The 21,150-nt window shown below is 41.0% G+C and overlaps 1 protein-coding gene across 3 annotated transcripts in view; it reads left to right on the top strand.

Annotated features, from left to right (window-relative positions):
• Positions 1–21,150, top strand: part of mthfd1b (methylenetetrahydrofolate dehydrogenase (NADP+ dependent) 1b) — an 81,155-nt gene that overhangs the window by 40,159 nt on the left and 19,846 nt on the right. For all 3 annotated transcript variants that reach the window (XM_059520833.1, XM_059520835.1, XM_059520836.1), the window contains 11 exons: positions 2,781–2,834; positions 2,944–3,080; positions 3,817–3,917; positions 5,616–5,752; positions 8,895–9,006; positions 9,321–9,448; positions 11,866–11,963; positions 12,320–12,493; positions 15,159–15,295; positions 15,520–15,566; positions 20,927–21,034. In XM_059520833.1, coding sequence (XP_059376816.1) covers positions 2,781–2,834; positions 2,944–3,080; positions 3,817–3,917; positions 5,616–5,752; positions 8,895–9,006; positions 9,321–9,448; positions 11,866–11,963; positions 12,320–12,493; positions 15,159–15,295; positions 15,520–15,566; positions 20,927–21,034 — 1,233 coding nt within the window. The remainder of the gene's footprint in view (positions 1–2,780; positions 2,835–2,943; positions 3,081–3,816; positions 3,918–5,615; positions 5,753–8,894; positions 9,007–9,320; positions 9,449–11,865; positions 11,964–12,319; positions 12,494–15,158; positions 15,296–15,519; positions 15,567–20,926; positions 21,035–21,150) is intronic.

Raw genomic sequence — 21,150 nt, forward strand, 5'->3', positions numbered from 1 at the left:
CAAAAGGCACGCAACCCATAGCAATGCCTCAGATAAACAGATATCTAAAAATAAACTGGATTTTTCAGACTTTTTAGTGATTAGTTATGGTTTTGTACACATTGTCAGGTTAATAATTAAAATGCTTTTTTTTTATTGACCACAATATCATTTGCTATTTGTCTGAGAGTGGCACTTTTGAATAATTGTGAAAAAGGGCAGGGGCTTGAGCCCCTAAAGCCCCCACTTCTGCACATGCCTGGTGTATAAGTGTTAAGAAACTGATTTTGATCGTATTAAGGGGGCTTAACACTAAGGAAATTTTCTACTGGTCCGGTTCAGCCAGTGGTTTTTTTTTTTTTAATTGCCCTGGCAAAATTTTCACAGGACTTGTAATATTGTAGTAAATAATAACCATTTTGCCCAAATAGGTACAATAGTTCAAATATAAAACTGAAATAAACCATTCTTTTTCAGGTCTTTCAGGTAGGCCTAACTATTCCAGTTAAGGATGCACTGATCAGGATTTTATTTATTTTACAATCAAATGAGCCGATTCCCATTCTCGTTGCCAGTTTTAGTTCTTATTCTTTTTTTTTCTACATTTAATAAATGTTTATTTTGCTCTGTTACTGACCAAACTAACCTTGAGCAAGCAAACAAAAAAAAATATATGCAACATGAAGTGTACAAAACAAAAACATCAGATGGGCTGAATTAATATTTTATTATTACTATTTATTATTATTTTATTTCCTTAATTATATGCGTGTCTGCACTATGTTTGTACTTTCTGTACTGGAAGCTCCTGTAGAAATTCTTCTGTGTGTAAACACTTGTCAATAAAGCTCTTTCTGATTCTGATGAAAATGCTTATTCAATCTCTGACAGCAGGTGGTGCTTATAGAACCGTAGTCTAGCACTGAATTCTAAAAATAAGTAAATAAAATTCTAAAAATAAATAAACCGCAATGAGTCTTGAGTTATTTAAATAATATAAAGATATCGCTGTCCCTAACTTGCAACCTCCCACTTAATTCACTTCCTAAATTAAATAATAAAAAATAAAAAAACCTTGGACGCTTATAATACGTCTATCTGGCAACACAACTGAGGCTGAGCTCGCGTCCTCAATCACAACTCGCTCAAAGGATGAGGCCATGTAACCTTTTCACTGTGACGATATTTATTTATTTTTTAAAACCCAGATAGCTTGCTGAAATACTTCTGCGGCTACCTTTTCTGCCTCAGCCATGCTTATGAAGACCTGTCCCGGTGAGCCTGATCGTGCCTAACCTGCCTTCCTAGTCAACTAAACGCCTTCCGTTTCCACTATACTCTCTCTCGCACATACATACATACACTCTCTCTTACATACATTCTTCTCTTACATACTTACTTCTTACATACATACATTCTATATGTATGTGTTTATATGTATGTATGTGAAAGGAGAATGTATGTGTGTGTGAGAGTAGAAATCTATGTACAGTAGGTAGACATCCAAAAGAACCCTTTTAGCGCCGCGGCATCTGTAAAGTGCATTTGCAGCTTTTGACTGCTGAGTGGCGCTTTAACCACAAGTTACCAAACAAGCGCATCACACCACATTTTCGCAAATAGACATCAGTTTTGCCTCGCTGATGTTACATTTGACTGCTTCAGTCACGGAAAATGACAGAAAAACACTATAGTTAAAATATTTAATATATTTAATATTCACAGATGAAAGTGTGGTATTTATGAAGTTATGTGCATTTCTTAGAACGAATTCAAGCAGGATAAATGTCAAGTCTGTGCCTGAGCCTGTGCCTATTTTCTCTAAGCTACATGGTATTAAACCATATTTTAGATTTGACCCATTTAAAAGGTGTGCAGTGCTATTTATATTATATTAATTATGTGTAATATTCAAAAGAAATTGTGGTTTACTTTGCATCGGAACATTAAAAGTGGTAGCCTATTTTAGGGGGGTGGGCTACATGGATAAATATGCAAAATGTAAATTTTTTCATATAGTATGCCTATATTTTAATTTATTTTAACATTTGTACATTTGTCTGTAAACTGATTAAGAAATTGTTGCATGTTTAGTAAAACGTGAAGCACTGTATAATTTCGTTCCCATTATTTAGGCCTAATTAGCCTAAAACAAGAAACAAATTAAACCTGCACGATTTAGCTAAATCTTTGAAACTCTAAAGAATGGACGTATTAATAAAACGCCCTCTCGATTAAACTCAAGTTCTCTCACTATAATCAACAAAATTCACACGATGTAAAAAAGAGCTTTAGTAATTGACAACTTAAGTGATTTTTAAAGGGAGCCTTCTTTACTTGGTTTTAGGGCTGGGCAATAGCATATGGCCTAAAAAAAAATCTGATTTATGATTTAAACCGATTTTTAAATCAATATTCAAATGACAAAGAAATTTTACAAAAGTTTTAGTATAGTTCTTTATCATTCACTTAGCAGGCAAATTTATAACTGCGACAAGATGATTTAAAAAAAACAGTAATGTTATTACCTTAATGCTGGAAAGCATTCTTTTTATTCTTTTTATTTATTTATTTATTTAATACTAGCCCATCATGCATCTAACCATCCACTCAGCGTTGAGAGCTGTTCACTAATATATATAATAAATATATATATACATACACACACACACACACACACACACACACACATACATATGACTGTATGTTTCTGGATATTTGAGTAACCGACGAATACAAAATTATAATAAAAAAATGCATCTTATGAGCCCTTTAATGACTATTACTTTCTTGATTTTTAGATCGGGATCAGTGCTGTACATGTGAAGCTTCCACGGACTGCAACTGAAAATGAGGTAGGACAGCTTCACTTGGAGTCATTAACGGTTAATCCACGTTTTATGTTTGCTATTAACACCGGTTTCAGACTTTGTCATTTATGATTAACTGTTACACATTCTGAAGGTTATGCACCGTGTAATGGAAGTTAATGAGGACTCCAAAATTCATGGGCTCATTGTCCAGCTGCCCCTTGACTCCGTCCACACTATTAATACAGAAAGGATTATCAACAGTGTGGCTCCAGAGAAAGATGTGGATGGGTAAAGAAAATAATTCACTCTTGAACATGCCATTAAATTGTGTTATTCTGATGTAACATTACTTTCAACAGATTGTTTTGTGATCCATTCAATAATGAAACGCGTTTAAATTATTAAAGGGATAGTTCACCCAAAAATGAAAATTCTGTAATTACTCTACCTCATGTCATTCCAAACCTGTCAGACCTCTTAAATTAAGATAATTTTGATGCATTCTGACAGCTCTTTGACCCTCCCATAGACAGCATGGGTCCTTACACGATTTACGTCCAGAAGCGTAGCAAGGAGATCGGTGAAATAATCCACGTTACATAAGGAGTCCAACTGTAATAAAACAGTCATAAACGTAGCTTACACAGAACAGCGAACACCGTTTCCGTTCAGTGGATATTCTCCAAAATGGTACTAGGATGACGTTAAGGAGAAGAGTTGTTGAATGAATAAAGTGGTTTTTTGTTGTTGTTTTTTTAGCACACAAATAGTATTATCATAGCTTTGTAATATTACAGTTGAACCCCTGATGGTCACATGGATTATTTTACCAATCACCTTGCTATGTTTCTGCAAATTGATCATGTAAGGACCCTTGCTGTCTATGGGAGGGTCAGAGGGCTGACAGAATTCATCAAAAATAACTTTATTTGTGTTCCAAAGATGAATGGAGGTCTTGGGTTTGGAACGACATGAGGGTGAGTGAACTTACCCCCTTAAGAAAGTCTGTCTCTGCTTGCTTCAGACTGACGAGTATAAATGCAGGGAAACTGGCACGTGGTGATCTTGGAGACTGTTTTATCCCATGTACTCCTAATGGATGTATGGAGCTCATCAAACAAACAGGTGAGACAAACACCTCAATACTTCAGACAGGGTAGGGCTGTCAGTTGATTAAAACAAATAATCAAATTTATTATGTATGCTCAATAATTCATTTATTTGCTGAGATGTGTGAATTGTGCATGAGTGGATCTTTTGTGTGTATTTCTGGATTGCTGTGTGCATTTATGGGTCTGTTGCTTGTGTGTGTGGGAAGTTATTATACTGCTTTCACTTGATGTGTGTCAATAACTGGCTGCACTTTAGTTTGGGGACCAGCTTAACTACAACTTTTGCCTCAAACTTCTAGTTTGCTACTTATTAATTGGTATTAAGGTAGTTAAGTTTGGGTATGGGGTAGAATTACAGGATCTAAAATATGGTCACGCAGAATAAGCCATTAATATGTGTAGCGGATCTGACCCGAATCAGACAAATTAAAGAGTCGATTAGGACTGAGGTTGAAACACGAGGCGAATTCCTCAGAAAGGCAACAGGAAGTCATAAAACATTCCGTGCCACAAGTCCCAAGCAAGATAACCAACCAACCAACTCTTTCACAGAACAGCTTTCAACATTAACACCACTAGAACAATTATTGACTATTTCAATTCTGAGAAGAAATTGTCAAATTTGGGGCAAGTAATTGGGATGTAACGCCAGACGTCACATGTAAACCCATGAGAGTACTACACAAGATCCTTTGGATTGACTTCCCCCAGCAGAACCAGACTGAAATTCCTAAGGGGGGGGGGGGGGGTCCTTTTAACCTCTGGTCTCCACAGAAATCTTGGTTAAGAGAATGGCACAGAAAATGTCTTTTCTACATATGTATAGACCATTGTATTTTTTTTAAGATAATTTTTGTATTTTCGTTACTTGCATATGCATTTTTCTTAAATCATCCTGGCAACCCATCTTTGACCTAGGGCTTGAAAACATGCCCAAGGCTGTAGTTAGGTCCATGCAAAAACAACTATTGTTGTGGCATCACCATTTAAAGAAATCATTGAATGATCCAGGAAAACTGAAGTTGTCAGTTTCATTACATCGCCTTTTAACTGCTGTTTTGGATCAGCCAATAATAAATTTACGAATTAAGCACTGCCTACACTTATAGAAAACAATGCGTTTGAATTTTAAAAATAAGGTGCATTGCAGGCATAGCACTGTGCTGCTTATCCAGTGTGTGACCACCTTAAGGCTGGATTAGGAATTGTTAAATATGACTTGAGAACACACTAAAGGCTAGGCTGGTAGTTACTTTTTTTTCTTACCCTGATGAGGATACGGGAAGAGGGCCTAGGTTCAAGAGTCATGGTTTCCCTACTGGCATACACCTCCCTGTTCTTTGAAGAGATACTATCACTTTGAATGGTCATCTCGTTTATGCAAAGTCCAAATCAAATGTAAGAACCAGTCAATCACTTTCAAAAAAAAATTATGGATTAACGTTAAAGTACCCTTATTGTCTTTTTGCAGCTTGAAACCATTATACCCCATTGACTTTATAATTGTTTCAGCTGTTTTTGTCTAGACGTTGTTGAAACATCTAATTTTGTGTTCCAAAATTTAATGTCAGGGGTTATCAAATGCTGACAGACTTTTAATTTTTGGTGGGAACCATTGGTCTACCTTAAATGAATTGTAACAGTTACATATATTATATATTTCAGATGGTGATTATTCATGATTTGCATTTCCACAATGTCTTGTGTTTAGGTGTGTCACTGGCAGGAAAAAGGGCTGTGGTAATTGGCCGCAGCAAGATTGTAGGTGCACCAATGCATGACCTTCTCCTTTGGAATCATGCAACTGTACTGACCTGTCATTCAAAGACTGCAGACTTGGCCTCTGAGGTACGGAGTTTAAGCATTGTTTACACACACGTTCTGCAAAATATGTAAACTTGAAGTGAAAACATTATTTTAGCTAATCAAAAATCACAAGTTCAATAAGTAAACACACTGTCCACATTTTAGGATACTAAATATGAAAATTATTAAATAAAATTAACTGTCAGATAGTTGTTGTTTATGACTATACTTTATTATTTTTATTCTCTACAAAAAATTACAAAGCCTAAACTGTAAGGCTTAGAGACATGAAACTTGGTGAGATTTGCTACTCATGCTTGCTACTCAGTGGCTGATAGGCAGTGCTATGGAACAAAAAAATTGTTGTGGACTGTACAGTATTGTGTCAGGACTTGAATTTATTTATTTTTTAATCTGAGCAGAATATATATTTTAACGTTTCTGTTCCTGCATTCCTCTGTATTACCATTCTAAAACCGGTTCAAGAAGAAATAACACCGCTAACACCGCTTCTTTGCCCATAATAGACTAATAATAATAAAGTACAGCATTTTCTTTTCTCAAAAAGAAAAAGAAAAAAAATCTGGTATTAGTGGTGGCCATAGATTTTTTTAATCTAGATTAATCTCACTGTGATCTTGAAATTAATCTAGATTAATCTAGATTAAAATGGCTCATTCGAATTCTGCCGAAGGCATTCAGAATATGTGTACTACCCAAATAAAATTGACAAACAGTAAGTCTTTGAGAAGTCGTTTATCAAGCTAGGTGGTGCATTAGAAAAGGGGCTCATCTCCTGTTTCCAAAATGCATCACAAAGTGCTTGAAAAAGCTGTAAACTAATTCCACATTGCACAAGGTGCAAACAACCTTACGCCTGTTTCACACATACTCCATCTGCAGTGCGTATGTTGCATATTTTTTTACGCACCCATGTTACCGGATTCCAGCTGGCCTCTGGCTTGCTTAGTTGGGGTCACCTCATATACAGCGATATCGTTGACTTGATTGCAAATAAATGCACAGACACTATTTAACTGAACAGGGATGACATCACTGAATTCAATGATGAACTGCCTTTAACTATCATTTTGCATTATTGACACACTGTTTTTCTAATGAATGTTGTTCAGTTGCTTTGACGCAATGTATTTTGTTTAAAGAGCTATATAAATAAAGGTGACTTGACTTGACTGCAGCAGTGCAGCGATCGTTTACGTACCGAGTAGCGAACTGCAAAGGCGTCCTGTGTGAAAGCACATGTGCTGCACCACATACGTAACGCACACGGACTGCATACGCACTGCAGACAGAGTATGTGTGAAACAGGCGTGAGCAGGGCCGTAGCTGGGGTCAACGGGGACCTGGTGAAGGTTGTACCAGTGGGCCCTGTTTGAAATTGTTTAATTTGTATGTTCGTTTATGTTTATTTATTTGTGCTATTTACACAATGTTTCATTTTTTTTCAAGTTTGTAGGTGTCAAGGTACAGAAACCAAATAATTAAATGTAAAATAGCACTGGATAGTCTGAAATGTAAAAATGAAATATACAATCAAACCTACATTTATTCAGACACCTTCAACATTTCTCACTTTATTACAGTTTATTTGCTATATCAAAAATTATATCTGGTGTCTGAATAATTTTTGGTTTGACTGTTAAAACTACAAAGTAATTCAGTCAAGAGCAGTGAGTGATTTTCATTTTCTTGGATTAACATTACAGCAGCTAGTAGCTAAATTAAGCGCGGTCACTTTAAGAGACGATGAACACATCCAATATAATACACATCCCATTATTTCCTCAACTGTTTACTTTCACTTAAGAAATAACTGAGTTTTTTTCGAGCATAATTTCCAAGGTGGATATTTTGACATATTTTGTATGTATTTGTCGGCACAAGAGCAAAAATAAGCAAATTCGATGTTCAAGTGTTTTGAGACGCCTTTCTCTGCGTGAGCCCTGAACACCAGAACACCGTGGTGCTGAAGTGGGCTCTTTCACATCTTTTTGTTTGTTCAAACTGCGATTTGTATTTGTTCGTTGCAGGAGGGACTTTGAGGAGAACTTTGCAGAAGAGAGCTTGGTGTCTGTGATGCGCGGCTCTCTCTCCGCGCGCGCACCGAACACAGTGCGCGAGTAACCAGCTACTCTCAGCTTTTCCGCGTCTTGTGTTTGGATGCTTTAATGTTTAAATCGACAAGCGGTAAGGCTTAAAAACACGTGAAAAAGATAAGCTTCCGTGACGATGCGCAGCAGTGGCCCGTCAACTGTCCTGAGCATCTTTTTAGGCTGGCCTCAGCCAGTCGGTTATATAAAATATCTAGGTGAAAGTCATCATAGCTCGCGTAGCTCCCAACCCAACTTTGAGAATAGATTAATGGCGATATTTTTTTTATCGCCCGATAAGAGTCTCCCGTTAACGCGGCACGTTAACGCCAATAACGGCCCACCACTATCTGGTATCTTAACCCGCTTTGCTTAGTCATAGCAAATAAAGCATCATCTTATCTAGAGTTTGGCCAAATGTAGGCTACTAAACAAAACTAATAAATTGAAAGTGTTAGATTTTTTTTAAGTATTGTTTAAGATTAAAAATGTTTGCTGCATTTTTAAACGCTTCTTGTTATTAACAAGATTGTACAACAGTGTCATTTTTTAATACGTTTCTTTAATGTATTTCTGACGTTTCTGGATTTTATACAGAAAAAAATTGTATTTCACTTTGAATAGCGTCAATGAACTGAAAAAAATTTTTTCTTTTGTTTTGTTAATCTGTCAATGTTTTAAGTGAAATATTTCGTTTATATGCCTATATGTTCGTTTTTATGTAAGCCTATCGTTCACAGAATCGCTGCAGGTGCGTGTGATCTGTTGAATCCATCTTACACAATCCTCGGATAAACTCTTGTGATATACATGATGAGTTCACAGCTGAGCGCACGGGCTGGCATTTCACTCGCTGGATGCATGTTTGTAGGCCATAGCCTACTACTTGTATTTTATAACCAATTCCTGATTGGTTGACAGCAAATTTCAAATATTAAATGAAACAATAAAATAACATTAACCGATTAAGGGCCATTTAAAATTTTTGATTTTGTTTCTGGTTCTGTTCCTGTAAAAAAAAAAAATTAGTTTTTGTTCCTTGAATCTGTTTAGAGCCCTGATTTGTGTTGTAGGTGGGAAAGGCAGACATATTGGTGACTGGGATTGGTAAACCAGAGATGGTTCGCGGAGAGTGGCTGAAGGATAATGCCATTGTCATTGACTGTGGTATTAACACCATCACAGGTATGTAGGTTTTTTAGTAGGAGTATGCCATGATTACAACTTAATTTACAAAGATATTATTTTTTCGGTTAGATGTTTCCTGCTTTTGCAATGTCAGTTTACAGGAATATTAAGGAAGAAATAATAATTTTCTTAAAATGTTTAAACGATTAATTGACTTAATTTTTATGTTAATACTGCATAATACATGTTGAGAACGAATACAAGACTTTCGGTATGGTAAACACAATGATATGTAACGGGATAATGTACATCCAAAGCAAAGCTCCATGGTCCAGAAACACAGTCATTCAGTCACTTAAATTTCATCTCAGACAGCAGCAGGCCAAGTGGGAAGAGAATTGTTGGAGACGTTCACTATGACTCTGCTAAAGATAAGGCTGCATTTATTACACCTGTGCCTGGAGGAGTCGGTCCAATGACTGTAGCCATGCTCATGCAGGTACATTATTCCTGTTTCTAATGGAAGTGATGCTTGTTGTTGTTGTTTTTGTTTTGTTTCTTGTAATGTTTACTTTATATATTTACATTTTACATCTAGTCATTTAGCAGATGCTTTTATCCAAAGTGACTTACAAATGAGGACAATGGAAGCAATCAAAAACAACAAAAGTGCAATGATATTTAAGTGCTATAGCAGGTCTCTGTTACCTTAAAATGCAGTACACATAGCAAGGGCTTTTAAATAATATAATAAATACAAAAAAAAATGATAGAATAAAAAAAGTATAGAGCAAGCTAGTGTTAGAGGTCTTTTTTTTTTAGAAAAAAATAGAATAAAAAAAGATTAGAAAGGTAGATAGATTTTATATATTTTTTTTCTTTAAGAATAGAATTAGAATGGTGAGTGCTAATGTTAAATAAAGATGGAAGAGATGAAGATGGCTAAGGACTTCGATTGAGTTGGGGAGGTCATTTCACCAGAAGGGAACATTTAATTTAAAAGTCCGTAAAAGTGACTGTGCTTTTTTGGGATGGCACAATCAAGCTGTGTGTGTGTGTGTGTGTGTGTGTGTGTGTGTGTGTGTATATATATATATATATATATATATATATATATACAACCCGAATTCCGGAAAAGTTGGGACGTTTTTTAAATTTTAATAAAATGAAAACTAAAAGACTTTCAAATCACATGAGCCAATATTTTATTCACAATAGAACATAGATAACATAGCAAATGTTTAAACTGAGAAAGTTTACAATTTTATGCACAAAATGAGCTCATTTCAATTTTGATTTCTGCTACAGGTCTCAAAATAGTTGGGACGGGGCATGTTTACCATGGTGTAGCATCTCCTTTTCTTTTCAAAACAGTTTGAAGACGTCTGGGCATTGAGGCTATGAGTTGCTGGAGTTTTGCTGTTGGAATTTGGTCCCATTCTTGCCTTATATAGATTTCCAGCTGCTGAAGAGTTCGTGGTCGTCTTTGACGTATTTTTCGTTTAATGATGCGCCAAATGTTCTCTATAGGTGAAAGATCTGGACTGCAGGCAGGCCAGGTTAGCACCCGGACTCTTCTACGACGAAGCCATGCTGTTGTTATAGCTGCAGTATGTGGTTTTGCATTGTCCTGCTGAAATAAACAAGGCCTTCCCTGAAATAGACGTTGTTTGGAGGGAAGCATATGTTGCTCTAAAACCTTTGTATACCTTTCAGCATTCACAGAGCCTTCCAAAACATGCAAGCTGCCCATACCGTATACACTTATGCACCCCCATACCATCAGAGATGCTGGCTTTTGAACTGAACGCTGATAACATGCTGGAAGGTCTCCCTCCTCTTTAGCCCGGAGGACACGGCGTCCGTGATTTCCAACAAGAATGTCAAATTTGGACTCGTCTGACCATAAAACACTATTCCACTTTGAAATAGTCCATTTTAAATGAGCCTTGGCCCACAGGACACGACGGCGCTTCTGGACCATGTTCACATATGGCTTCCTTTTTGCATGATAGAGCTTTAGTTGGCATCTGCTGATGGCACGGCGGATTGTGTTTACCGACAGTGGTTTCTGAAAGTATTCCTGGGCCCATTTAGTAATGTCATTGACACAATCATGCCGATGAGTGATGCAGTGTCTTAGAGCCCGAAGACCACGGGCATCCAATAAAGGTCTCCGGCCTTGTCCCTTACGCACAGAGATTTCTCCAGTTTCTCTGAATCTTTTGATGATGTTATGCACTGTAGATGATGAGATTTGCAAAGCCTTTGCAATTTGACGTTGAGGAACATTGTTTTTAAAGTTTTCCACAATTTTTTTACGCAGTCTTTCACAGATTGGAGAGCCTCTGCCCATCTTTACTTCTGAGAGACTCTGCTTCTCTAAGACAAAGCTTTTATAGCTAATCATGTTACAGACCTGATATCAATTAACTTAATTAATCACTAGATGTTCTCCCAACTGAATCTTTTCAAAACTGCTTGCTTTTTTAGCCATTTGTTGCCCCTGTGCCAACTTTTTTGAGACCTGTAGCAGGCATTAAATTTTAAATGAGCTAATTAAGTGGATAAAAGTGTAAAATTTCTCAGTTTAAACATTTGCTACGTTATCTATGTTCTATTGTGAATAAAATATTGGCTCATGTGATTTGAAATTCCTTTAGTTTTCATTTTATTAAAATTTAAAAAACGTCCCAACTTTTCTGGAATTCGGGTTGTATATATATATATATATATATATATATATATATGAATAAAATTCTATTTCTGGAAGGGGTAATCCCCACAAACCATTCATCATTAAATTGTCCTCATATTATTTACTTTTGAGTTCTCAGGAGATTTTACACAAAATAATCTGAAATATTTTAAATTAGCAATTCCTAGGCAATTCAATGTTTGCTTTTAATTTCTCAGAACACAGTTCTGAGTGCCAAGCATTTCCTTCAAGCACAAGAACCTGGGAAGTGGAATATAATTTACACCAAACTCAACCTGCAACGGCCTGTTCCAAGGTTAGATTATTTTTTTCTTTTTAGCTATGCAAAATAAAAAAACAAAAAATTGGAACCGCAGCCAATGTGGTTCAGTAAGTGTCATGACATCTGATAATAGTTTACAGTCACCGTGCACTGTCAAGCTCAGAAAAAAAAAGGTTTACTAAAACCATATATTAGCTCCTCAGACTAATCAGTTGCATGGCCTCAGAAGACTCATAAGTGGTTCATAAATTGTATGCTCTACGTTCTGATTATTTTTGGCATGGATTTTCAATTATGACCAGTTCTTAAAAGTAAACAGCTGTTTCAATAGTATAATTTTTGTTCTTGCAATTGTAATGGCTTGTTTTTTTTCACTTTTCATTATCCAGTGATGTCACTATCTCTCGCTCCTGTGTACCTAAACCCATTGAATGCCTTGCTAAGGAAGTTGGTCTTTTCTCGGATGAGGTTGAGCTCTATGGCAGGACTAAAGCCAAAATCCAACTGAAAACGATTGATCGACTGCAGGCTCAACCTGATGGCAAATATGTAGTTGTTACTGGGTATTTTTTTCCCCTCCTTGTATCTCTTTTTCTGTCTCCATCAAGTGTTCTATTTCATATACAGGTGCATCTCAATAAATTAGAATGTCATGGAAAATTTAATTTATTTCAGTAATTCAACTCAAATTGTGAAATTTGTGTATTAAATTCGTTGCACACAGACAGAAGTAGTTTAAATCTTTGGTTCTTTTTATTGTGATGATTTTGTCTCACATTTAACAAAAACCCACTAATTCATCTCTCATCAATCACAACAAATTAGAATACTGTACTTCATAAGACCAATAAAAACATTTTTTTAGTGAATTGTTGGCCTTCTGCAAAGTATGTTAATTTACTGTTACTTTGCTTTAATTACTGTCTCAATTTGGCGTGGCATGGAGGCGATCAGTTTATGGCACTGCTGAGGTGGTATGGAAACCCAGATTTCTTTGACTGTAGCCTTCAGCCCATCTGCATTTTTTGGTCTCTTCTCATTTTCCTCTTGACAATACCCTATAGATTCTCTATGGGGTTCAGGTCTGGTGAGTTTGCTGGCCAGTCAAGCACACCAACACCATGGTCATTTAACCAACTTTTGGTGTTTTTGGCAGTGTGTGCAGATGCCAAATCCTGCTGGAAAATGAAATCAGCATCTTCAAAAAGCTGGTCAGCAGAAGGAAGCATGTAGTGCTTCAAAATTTCTTGGTAAACGGGTGAAGTTTTTCGGACTATAAGTCGCACCTAAGTATAAGTCACATCAGTTCAAAAATACGTCATGAGTAAAAAAAAACATAAGTCACACCGGACTATAAGACGCATTTATTTAGAACCAAGAGAAAACATTACCATCTACTGCCGCGAGAGGGTGCTCTATGTTTTCAGTGTAGGCTACAGGAGCACTGAGCAGCATAGAGTGCCCTCTTGTGGCTGTAGACGTTAATGTTTTCTCTTGGTTCTAAATGAATGCGTCTTATAGTCCAGTGCGACTTATGTTTCTTTTTACTTTGAAGTAAAATACAGTACTCTGGTTTTCAAAAAACATGATGGACCAACACCAGCAGATGACATTGCACCCCAAATCATCACAGACTGTGGAAACCTAACACTGGACTTCAAGCAACTTGGGCAATGAGCTTCTCCACCCTTCCTCCAGACTCTAGGACCTTGGTTTCTAAATGAAATACAAAACTGTGTATCAGGAGTGGCTTAACAAGAGGAATATGACAACTGTAGCCAAATTCCTTGACATGTCAGTGTGTGGTACCTCTTGATGCCTTGACCCCAGCCTCAGTCCATTCCTTGTGAAGTTCACTCTATTTCTTGAATTGATTTTGCTTGACAATCCTCATAAGCCTGCAGTTCTCTCATTTGGTTGTGCATCTTCCACACTTTTCCCTCTCAACTTTGTTAACATGTTAGGATACAGCATTTTTTGAACAGCCAGCTTAATTGGCAATGAATATTTGTGGCTTAGCCTCCTTGTGAAGGGTGTCAATGATTGTCTTCTGGACAACTGTCAGATCAGCAGTCTTCCTCGTGATTGTGTAGCCTAGTGAACCAAACTGAGAGACCATTTTGAAGGCTCAGGAAACCTTTGTAGGTGTTTTGAGTAGGGCTGTGCGATATATCGAAATATCGCAAATTTGCATATCGCGATATGCACATCGTAATGATTTGCGATAAATGAACAAAGTAATACAAAGCTATATAGTTTTACGACACAGATCATCTGACACGCGGACGTTAGTTGTGTGTGTGCATGCGCATAGCTGCTCACTGCTCTGACGTCTGACCATCAACAAACCAGCACGCAGTGAGTGACGTGCTTTGTGTGCCTGCCACTAGCACACAATCTGAAAGACTTTTCAGCACATCAGGCAATGTAGTTACATGTCAGCGTGCATCCCTGAAACCAAGCAAAGTGGACATGCTGGTTTTCTTGTCCAAAAATCTTTAACAATTTTAGCATGAATGTTAAAATCTGACTTGGCAAAAACAAAACAAAAAGAGAGCTAAGAAGTAACTCCACTGTTTCTCAAGTGTTTTTGTTTACTTGAATGTTCATGTTTTCAGGTTGATGTAGGCCTAACTATATAGTGGAGCAAATTATTAGTGATATTTTTATTTTCTGTTTGTTTACATTGTTAAAATGTAATTTTAACATTTAAATGTAATGTTAAAATGTAATTTGTGTTAATGCAACATAAAAAAACTGCTGTTGTTCACTTTCAAAAGTTGTAGTGATTTCTTTCCCCTAAATAATTTGAAATTCTGATTATATTATTTCTCTTAATACAATTTTAATTGATTTTAGAAAAATAAATATCGTATCGCATATCGAATATCGCATTATTTAGCAAGATATTGCATATCGCATTTTTCTTCAATATCGCACAGCCCTAGTTTTGAGTTGATTAGCTGATTGGCATGTCACCATATTCTAATATGTTGAAATAGTGAATTGTTGTTGTTAAATGTCAGCCAAAATCATCACATTTAAAAGAACCAAAGACTTAAACTACTTCAGTCAGTGTGCACTGAATTTATTTAATACATGAGTGAATTACTGAAATTAACTTTTCCACAACATTCTAATTTATTGAGATGCACCGGTAGATGAAAATGAAATTAACACCTTGTAAGCTATTGATACTTGTGCTAAGAAACATTTTGTTAAATGTAGAATCACTCCAACTCCTCTGGGTGAAGGAAAGAGTACAACTACAATAGGGTTGGTTCAAGCACTTGGGGCTCATCTGAAACTTAATGCGTTTGCCTGTGTGCGCCAACCATCACAAGGTCCAACATTTGGCATCAAAGGTAAGTAATACTAAGACAATAGTAATACCATATGTGATTGGTTACCTCTAAAGTGATGTTATATCAAACAGTGTGTAAAAAAAAGTATGGAATAACAAGTTTTGTTTACTAAACTTTTGCAAAGGAAGTATAATTGTGATCTTTTTTTTCTCTTTTTTTGCCAATTTTCATAGCAATGAGAGCAACTACAGAAAATTAAGTTACTACCTTATCTCTATATATAGGTGGTGCTGCTGGTGGGGGCTACTCGCAAGTTATTCCCATGGAAGAGGTATTCTTTTTACATCAGATTTTAGTTTGATTAATAAAGCTGTATAAAACGTACGAGGTTACTAACGTAACCTCGGTTCTCTCTAGAAGAGGGAACGAGTACTGCGTCTTAGCTAAGACGCTGCGGGAAAAGTCTCTTTTCACGATACACTGAAGCAAAAAATTATACTTAATTTTGAATTATTGTAAAGCGCATTTGCAGCAGCACACAGCCATAGGCGAGACGGCTCGCTCGCTCATTGGCTGCTCTGCGGCAACTGCATAAGCCTATCGAGCGCAGGCTGATGCAACATCAGACCAATGAGGGCGCTCGCGCCCTCCATGCCACTTCCCACCAAAGCGGGTGTGGCCTAGCCCTATAAAGGGAGCTCAAAGGCTGACTCACCTGATTTATTTCATCGCCGAAGCGAACCAGAGTGAATCGTACCCACAATGCAACAATATGACATCACATATTCAAGGCAAGGCCTGACCAATATGGGAATGTGGGTCTTACGCAATACTTCCCATATAACAGTCGGCAGCGCATCGCGCTTGCGATCTCGGAGTTCCAATCAGGACACTGATTCAACTATACCGACAACAGCTTTGCTTGCAGGGCGGGAACCTCTAGGTTATAGAACCTGATAAATGTAGACGGCGAGGCCCATCCTGCCGCCATACATATATCCTGTAAGGAAATCCCACTAGACCACGCCCACGATGAGGCGACGCCTCACGCCTTGTGGAGTGTGCTCTGACACCCAGTGGGCACTGAAGGCCCCTGGAAGTGTAAGCTAACGCTATGGCGTCAACTATCCATCTGGATAGGCTCTGTTTCGAAACAGCCATTCCCTTGGAACGTCCACTGAACGAGACAAACAGCTGCTCAGTCTGTCTGAAGACAGCAGAGCGAGACACATAAGTTCTTAAAACCCTAACGGGGCAAAGAAGACTTGAGTCTCCATCCTCTTCTGACAATAACTCTTGAGTCATTAGGCCCAAACTCCAAGCACGTCGGGCTCACCGAGAGCGCGTGCAGGTCACCCACACGCTTCACTGAAGCGTGAGCCAACAAGAACACTGTCTTGAATGACAGATGTTTGAGGCTAATCGTTTGGATAGGCTCGAAAGGGGAACCTTTCATTGCCTCCAAAACCGTCGAGAGGTCCCATACAGGGACTGAAGGAGGTCTGGGAGGATTCAGCCTCCTAGCTGTGGATTCACCCCCCCGAGCTGTGCAGCCGCCGAGTCGACGGAGCTCTAGCCTGAGTGATAGTACTTAGCACTCCCACTGAGAGATCAGCGGGTAACTGTTGAGCGCCCACACATGGAGGGACCACAACTCCGGTTGAGGGTGCCAAATCGAGCCCCTGGCCTGCGAGAGGAGGTCCCTCCTCAACGGCACTGGCCACGGGGCAGTGTCTGCTAACTGCATCAAATCTGGAAACCATGGTTGGATCTTCCAAAGTGGTGCTACAAGCAGTACTGAGCATTTCGTTTCCCTCACCCGTTCTATCACCTGCGGAAGGAGGGAGACGGGGGGAAACCTGTACAGGTTTCGGGACCTGAGACCGCCCTGGCGATTTATGTAGGACACCACAGACATGTTGTCCGAACAGACTAAGACGTGGTGGCCCTTGATTCGGGGACAAAAGCGCGTCAGCGCGTTCTCCACTGCCAGCATTTCCAGACAGTTGATATGTTGGAACTTTTCCTGTTCTGCCCACAGGCCAAAGAACGGTCTGCCCTCGAGCAGCGCTCCCCATCCCGAAGTGGAGGCGTCCGTCGACACCACTTTCACTTTCGAGGAAGTCCCCAGGCTTACACCTGATTGGTACCAGTCGTTTGCTGTCCAGGGTTTCAAGGCTGTAACACAGCTCTGATTGACCTTGAGACGCAACCGGCCGGATATCCACGCTCTGCGCGGTACTCGCGCTTTCAGCCAGAACTGCAAGGGGCACATGCGTAGCAGGCCCAACTGAAGAACTGGTGACGCTGAAGGCATGAGACCTAGCACCTCTGAGCGAGACGGTCGCGCCGCAGCGTAGAGAGCTCGCTGCGCGCTGAATGCCCAACGCGCGCTGTGGCGACAGCCGCGCCGTCATGGACTGTGAGTCCAGAGCTATACCCAAAAACAGTATCGTTTGACTGGGGTTCAGCGAACTCTTCGTCCAGTTGACACTGAGACAGAGTTTCTCGAGGTGATCGCGTTAGATGGCCCTGTGCTCCACGAGCTCTGATCGTGATTGAGCCAGAATCAGCCAGTCGTCCAAATAGTTCAGCACTCGCATGCCTCTGAGTCTGAGAGGAGCTAGCGCTGCGTCCATGCACCTTGTAAATGTACGAGGAGCCAGGGACAAGCCAAACGGCAGGACTGTATACCGGTATGTCTGGCCCTCGAAGGCGAATCTCAAGTATCGCCTGTGACGTGACGCTTTCTGTATTTGAAAATACACGTCCTTCAGATCTATCGACATGAACCAGTCTCCTCTACGAATATGTCTTAGATCCAGTATGGGTCTGAAACCCCCGTCTTTCTTGGGCACCAGAAAGTATCTGCTGTACAGCCCCCCTTCGCTTTGAGCTTGAGATACAGGCTCCACAGCCCCTTTGCTCAACAGTTTTGATATTTCGGCCCGAAGTAGGTGTGCTACTTCTGTCTTGACCGTAGTTTCGACGCGCGCTAAAATGCGCGGAGGGCGTCGAAAAAACTGTAGCGAGTAGCCTCTGCTTATAATGTCTAGCTCCCAATCCGAAACCCCTGGAAGCGCTGACCATGCGTCTGCATGAATGGCTAAGGGTTGGATGCGAAGCGCGCTCTGTTGGCTGGGCAACGGCAGTGCTTCGATGTGCTGTAACCTGGGCGTTATGCCAGTGACATTTGAGGCGGGGAGCGCGCTGACCACAGCGGGCAGATCGCTCGTCCTCGACCCCGCCACGTTGCTTAACCGAGTGAGGGAGGGCTGAGCGAGTCCCGTGGGACTCGTGCTGTCTGTGAGTAACTGTGGGCTGTAAGCATGCACATTTACTGCTTTTGACTCGCTGTCTGCCTGGGCAGAACGAACGTGCACGGGTTTCGTTTTTACAGAAACCACATGACGTGTGTGACATAGTGTTTGTGGGCACTGAGGAGTGGGCACGTTTACTATGTAGTGTGCGCGATTGACATGAGTCGCTTTTATGGGCGCGAGCCCTGTGTGAAGGGCTGTGCTTATATGTGGAGATGGGCACTGAGCAGTGGGCATCGTCACTACATTTATAGCACCATCGGCCGTGGCCGGGACACCAGAAATAACACTCTTTTCGGGAAATATCTGGGTAGCCGTGATAACGGCTTTTGTGTGCAGGCAAGCGGGCAACTGTACAGGCTTGCGCGTTGCAGAAGACGCTGAGACAGTCACAATTCCTGGAACTGAAACAGCGGCGCGCTTGGGTGAGAGTTCGGCCGCAGCGGGACTCGTACACCGGCGCTTTCCTAGGACTGCTAAGATGACTTCAGGGCTTCCGGCCTCAGTGTGACTGAGAGCTTTGCGGAGCCGGTCTAGCACTACTCGCTGCAGAACCGGAGCACTTCGGGAGGAAGTGCTTAAATGCTTGAGACGCTTTCTGGTCCTCGACGAATCTCTCAACGAACTCGTTGACAGAAGATCCGAAGAGGCCAGCGGGAGTCAGCGGGGCGTCGAGGAACGCAGTGCGTTCAGACTCTGCCATGTCTGAAAGCGTCAGCCAGGGATGCCTCTCAGCCACAGTAGCGGAAGCCATAACTCGTCCCATGGCCTGTGCCAGCGGACTTAGTAGCGCGAAGAGAGCGATCCGAAGCGCTCCTCAAATCCGCGAGACAGATAGCCTCAGGTTCCATCTCGTCCAACTTACGGAGGAGATCACCCTGGAATATCTGCAGCGTGGCCATGGTGTGTAATGCAGATGCTGCCTGCCCAGCAGCAGAAAAGATCCGCGCAAGCAGAGATGACGTCATGCGGCAGGCTTTAGATGGCAACACCGCTTTCGTCCGCCGTCCAGCAGAGGGCGGGCAAAGGTGCGTCGCTATCGCTTGTTCCACCGGCGGAAGTGACTGGTAGCCTCTGTTTTTAGCATCATCCAGTGTGGAGAATGCTGGTGAGACAGACGAACGAGTTCGTGCTGAATATGGAGCATTCCAAGCCTTTGCCACCTCTTCGTGAAGCTCAGGAAGAAATGGGGCGGGCTTTGAGTTCTAAGAAGTACGCACACCCGGAAGAAAACTACCATCCAGCCGGGAACGAGAGGGGGGCGCTGGTGCAGACCACTCGAGGCCGAGGCTCGCAGCGGCCAGCGTGAGCACTCGCATAAACTCCTTCTCTATGTCAGCTCGACTGCTGGGCTTCTGAGCAGAAAGCGCGAGATCCCCGGAGCTCGCCTAGCCTTCGCTGCCCGAAGCTAGCAGTGAGCACGTGTCCTCTTCCCCCGACGCGGCCCTAAAATCAACTTCCTCGGAAGACACGGCGGCAGACAGTGGGCGCTGACCATCGGGAAGTGATGCAGGGGAGGCCGGTGAAGCAGGGCGAACCGGCGAGCTCGGTCGAGCTGGAGAAGGTTCCGGAATCTGCTGGGAGCGGCGCTTTATACGGCGCTGCAGCGCAGCGGGGAATGCAGGCTCGGAGAAAAATGCCCAGCGAGTCCTCAGAGTCACCATTGGCAACAGCTCGCAGTGAGGGCAGCCGCCGTCAGCGAGCACGAGCGCTGCATGATCTTCACCCAGGCAGGAGACACAGATGACGTGACTGTCTCCCTCGCTGAGTGGGGCTCTGCATGAGCCGCAAGAAGGCATCTTTAAAAAGACGCAGCTCTTTTACGAGTGTGTGTCGCAGGGCGAACACACACACGAGGATAACGAATGAAAAGGATATAGGCACCGGAAAGCACAGCAGGAACGGCAGTGGAAGGCGGCGTTGGCCAGCGGCTTCAGGAATAGCTAATCCCGCTGAGATGCTATCGGACGACGCTTGCTTCCTCTCGTGATCCAATGATGCGTGAGGTTCGCTGAAGAGATGAAAAATCAGGTGAGTCAGCCTTTTCGAGCTCCCTTTATAGGGCTAGGCCACACCCGTTTCGGCGGGAAGTGGCATGGAGGGCTCGAGCGCCCTCATTGGTCTGATGTTGCATCAGCCTGTGCTCGATAGGCTTATGCAGTTGCCGCAGAGCAGCCAATGAGCGAGCGAGCCGTCTCGCCTATGGCTGTGTGCTGCTGCAAATGCGCTTTACAATAATTCAAAATTAAGGATAATTTTTTGCTTCAGTGTATCGTGAAAAGAGACTTTTCCCGCATCGTCATAGCGAAGACGCAGTACGAGAGAACTCTCGTAAGAGAACATATATTTAGTGATTGTCTTCTCTTCTCAGTTCAATCTCCATCTAACTGGTGACATTCACGCCATCACAGCAGCCAATAACCTGGTAGCTGCTGCAATTGATGCTCGTATGTTCCATGAAGCCACACAGTCTGATAAGGTATTGTCTATGTCCATTCATTTATTGGATCACTGATATTGCATTCTGATGTGATCAGGGAATTTTTTTTATTTTTTTTAATAAAAAAATTACTGTCAGGTTGTCAGTTAATTAGC

This window comes from Carassius carassius, chromosome 32 (genome assembly GCF_963082965.1).
Source record: "Carassius carassius chromosome 32, fCarCar2.1, whole genome shotgun sequence".
NCBI lineage: Eukaryota > Metazoa > Chordata > Actinopteri > Cypriniformes > Cyprinidae > Carassius > Carassius carassius.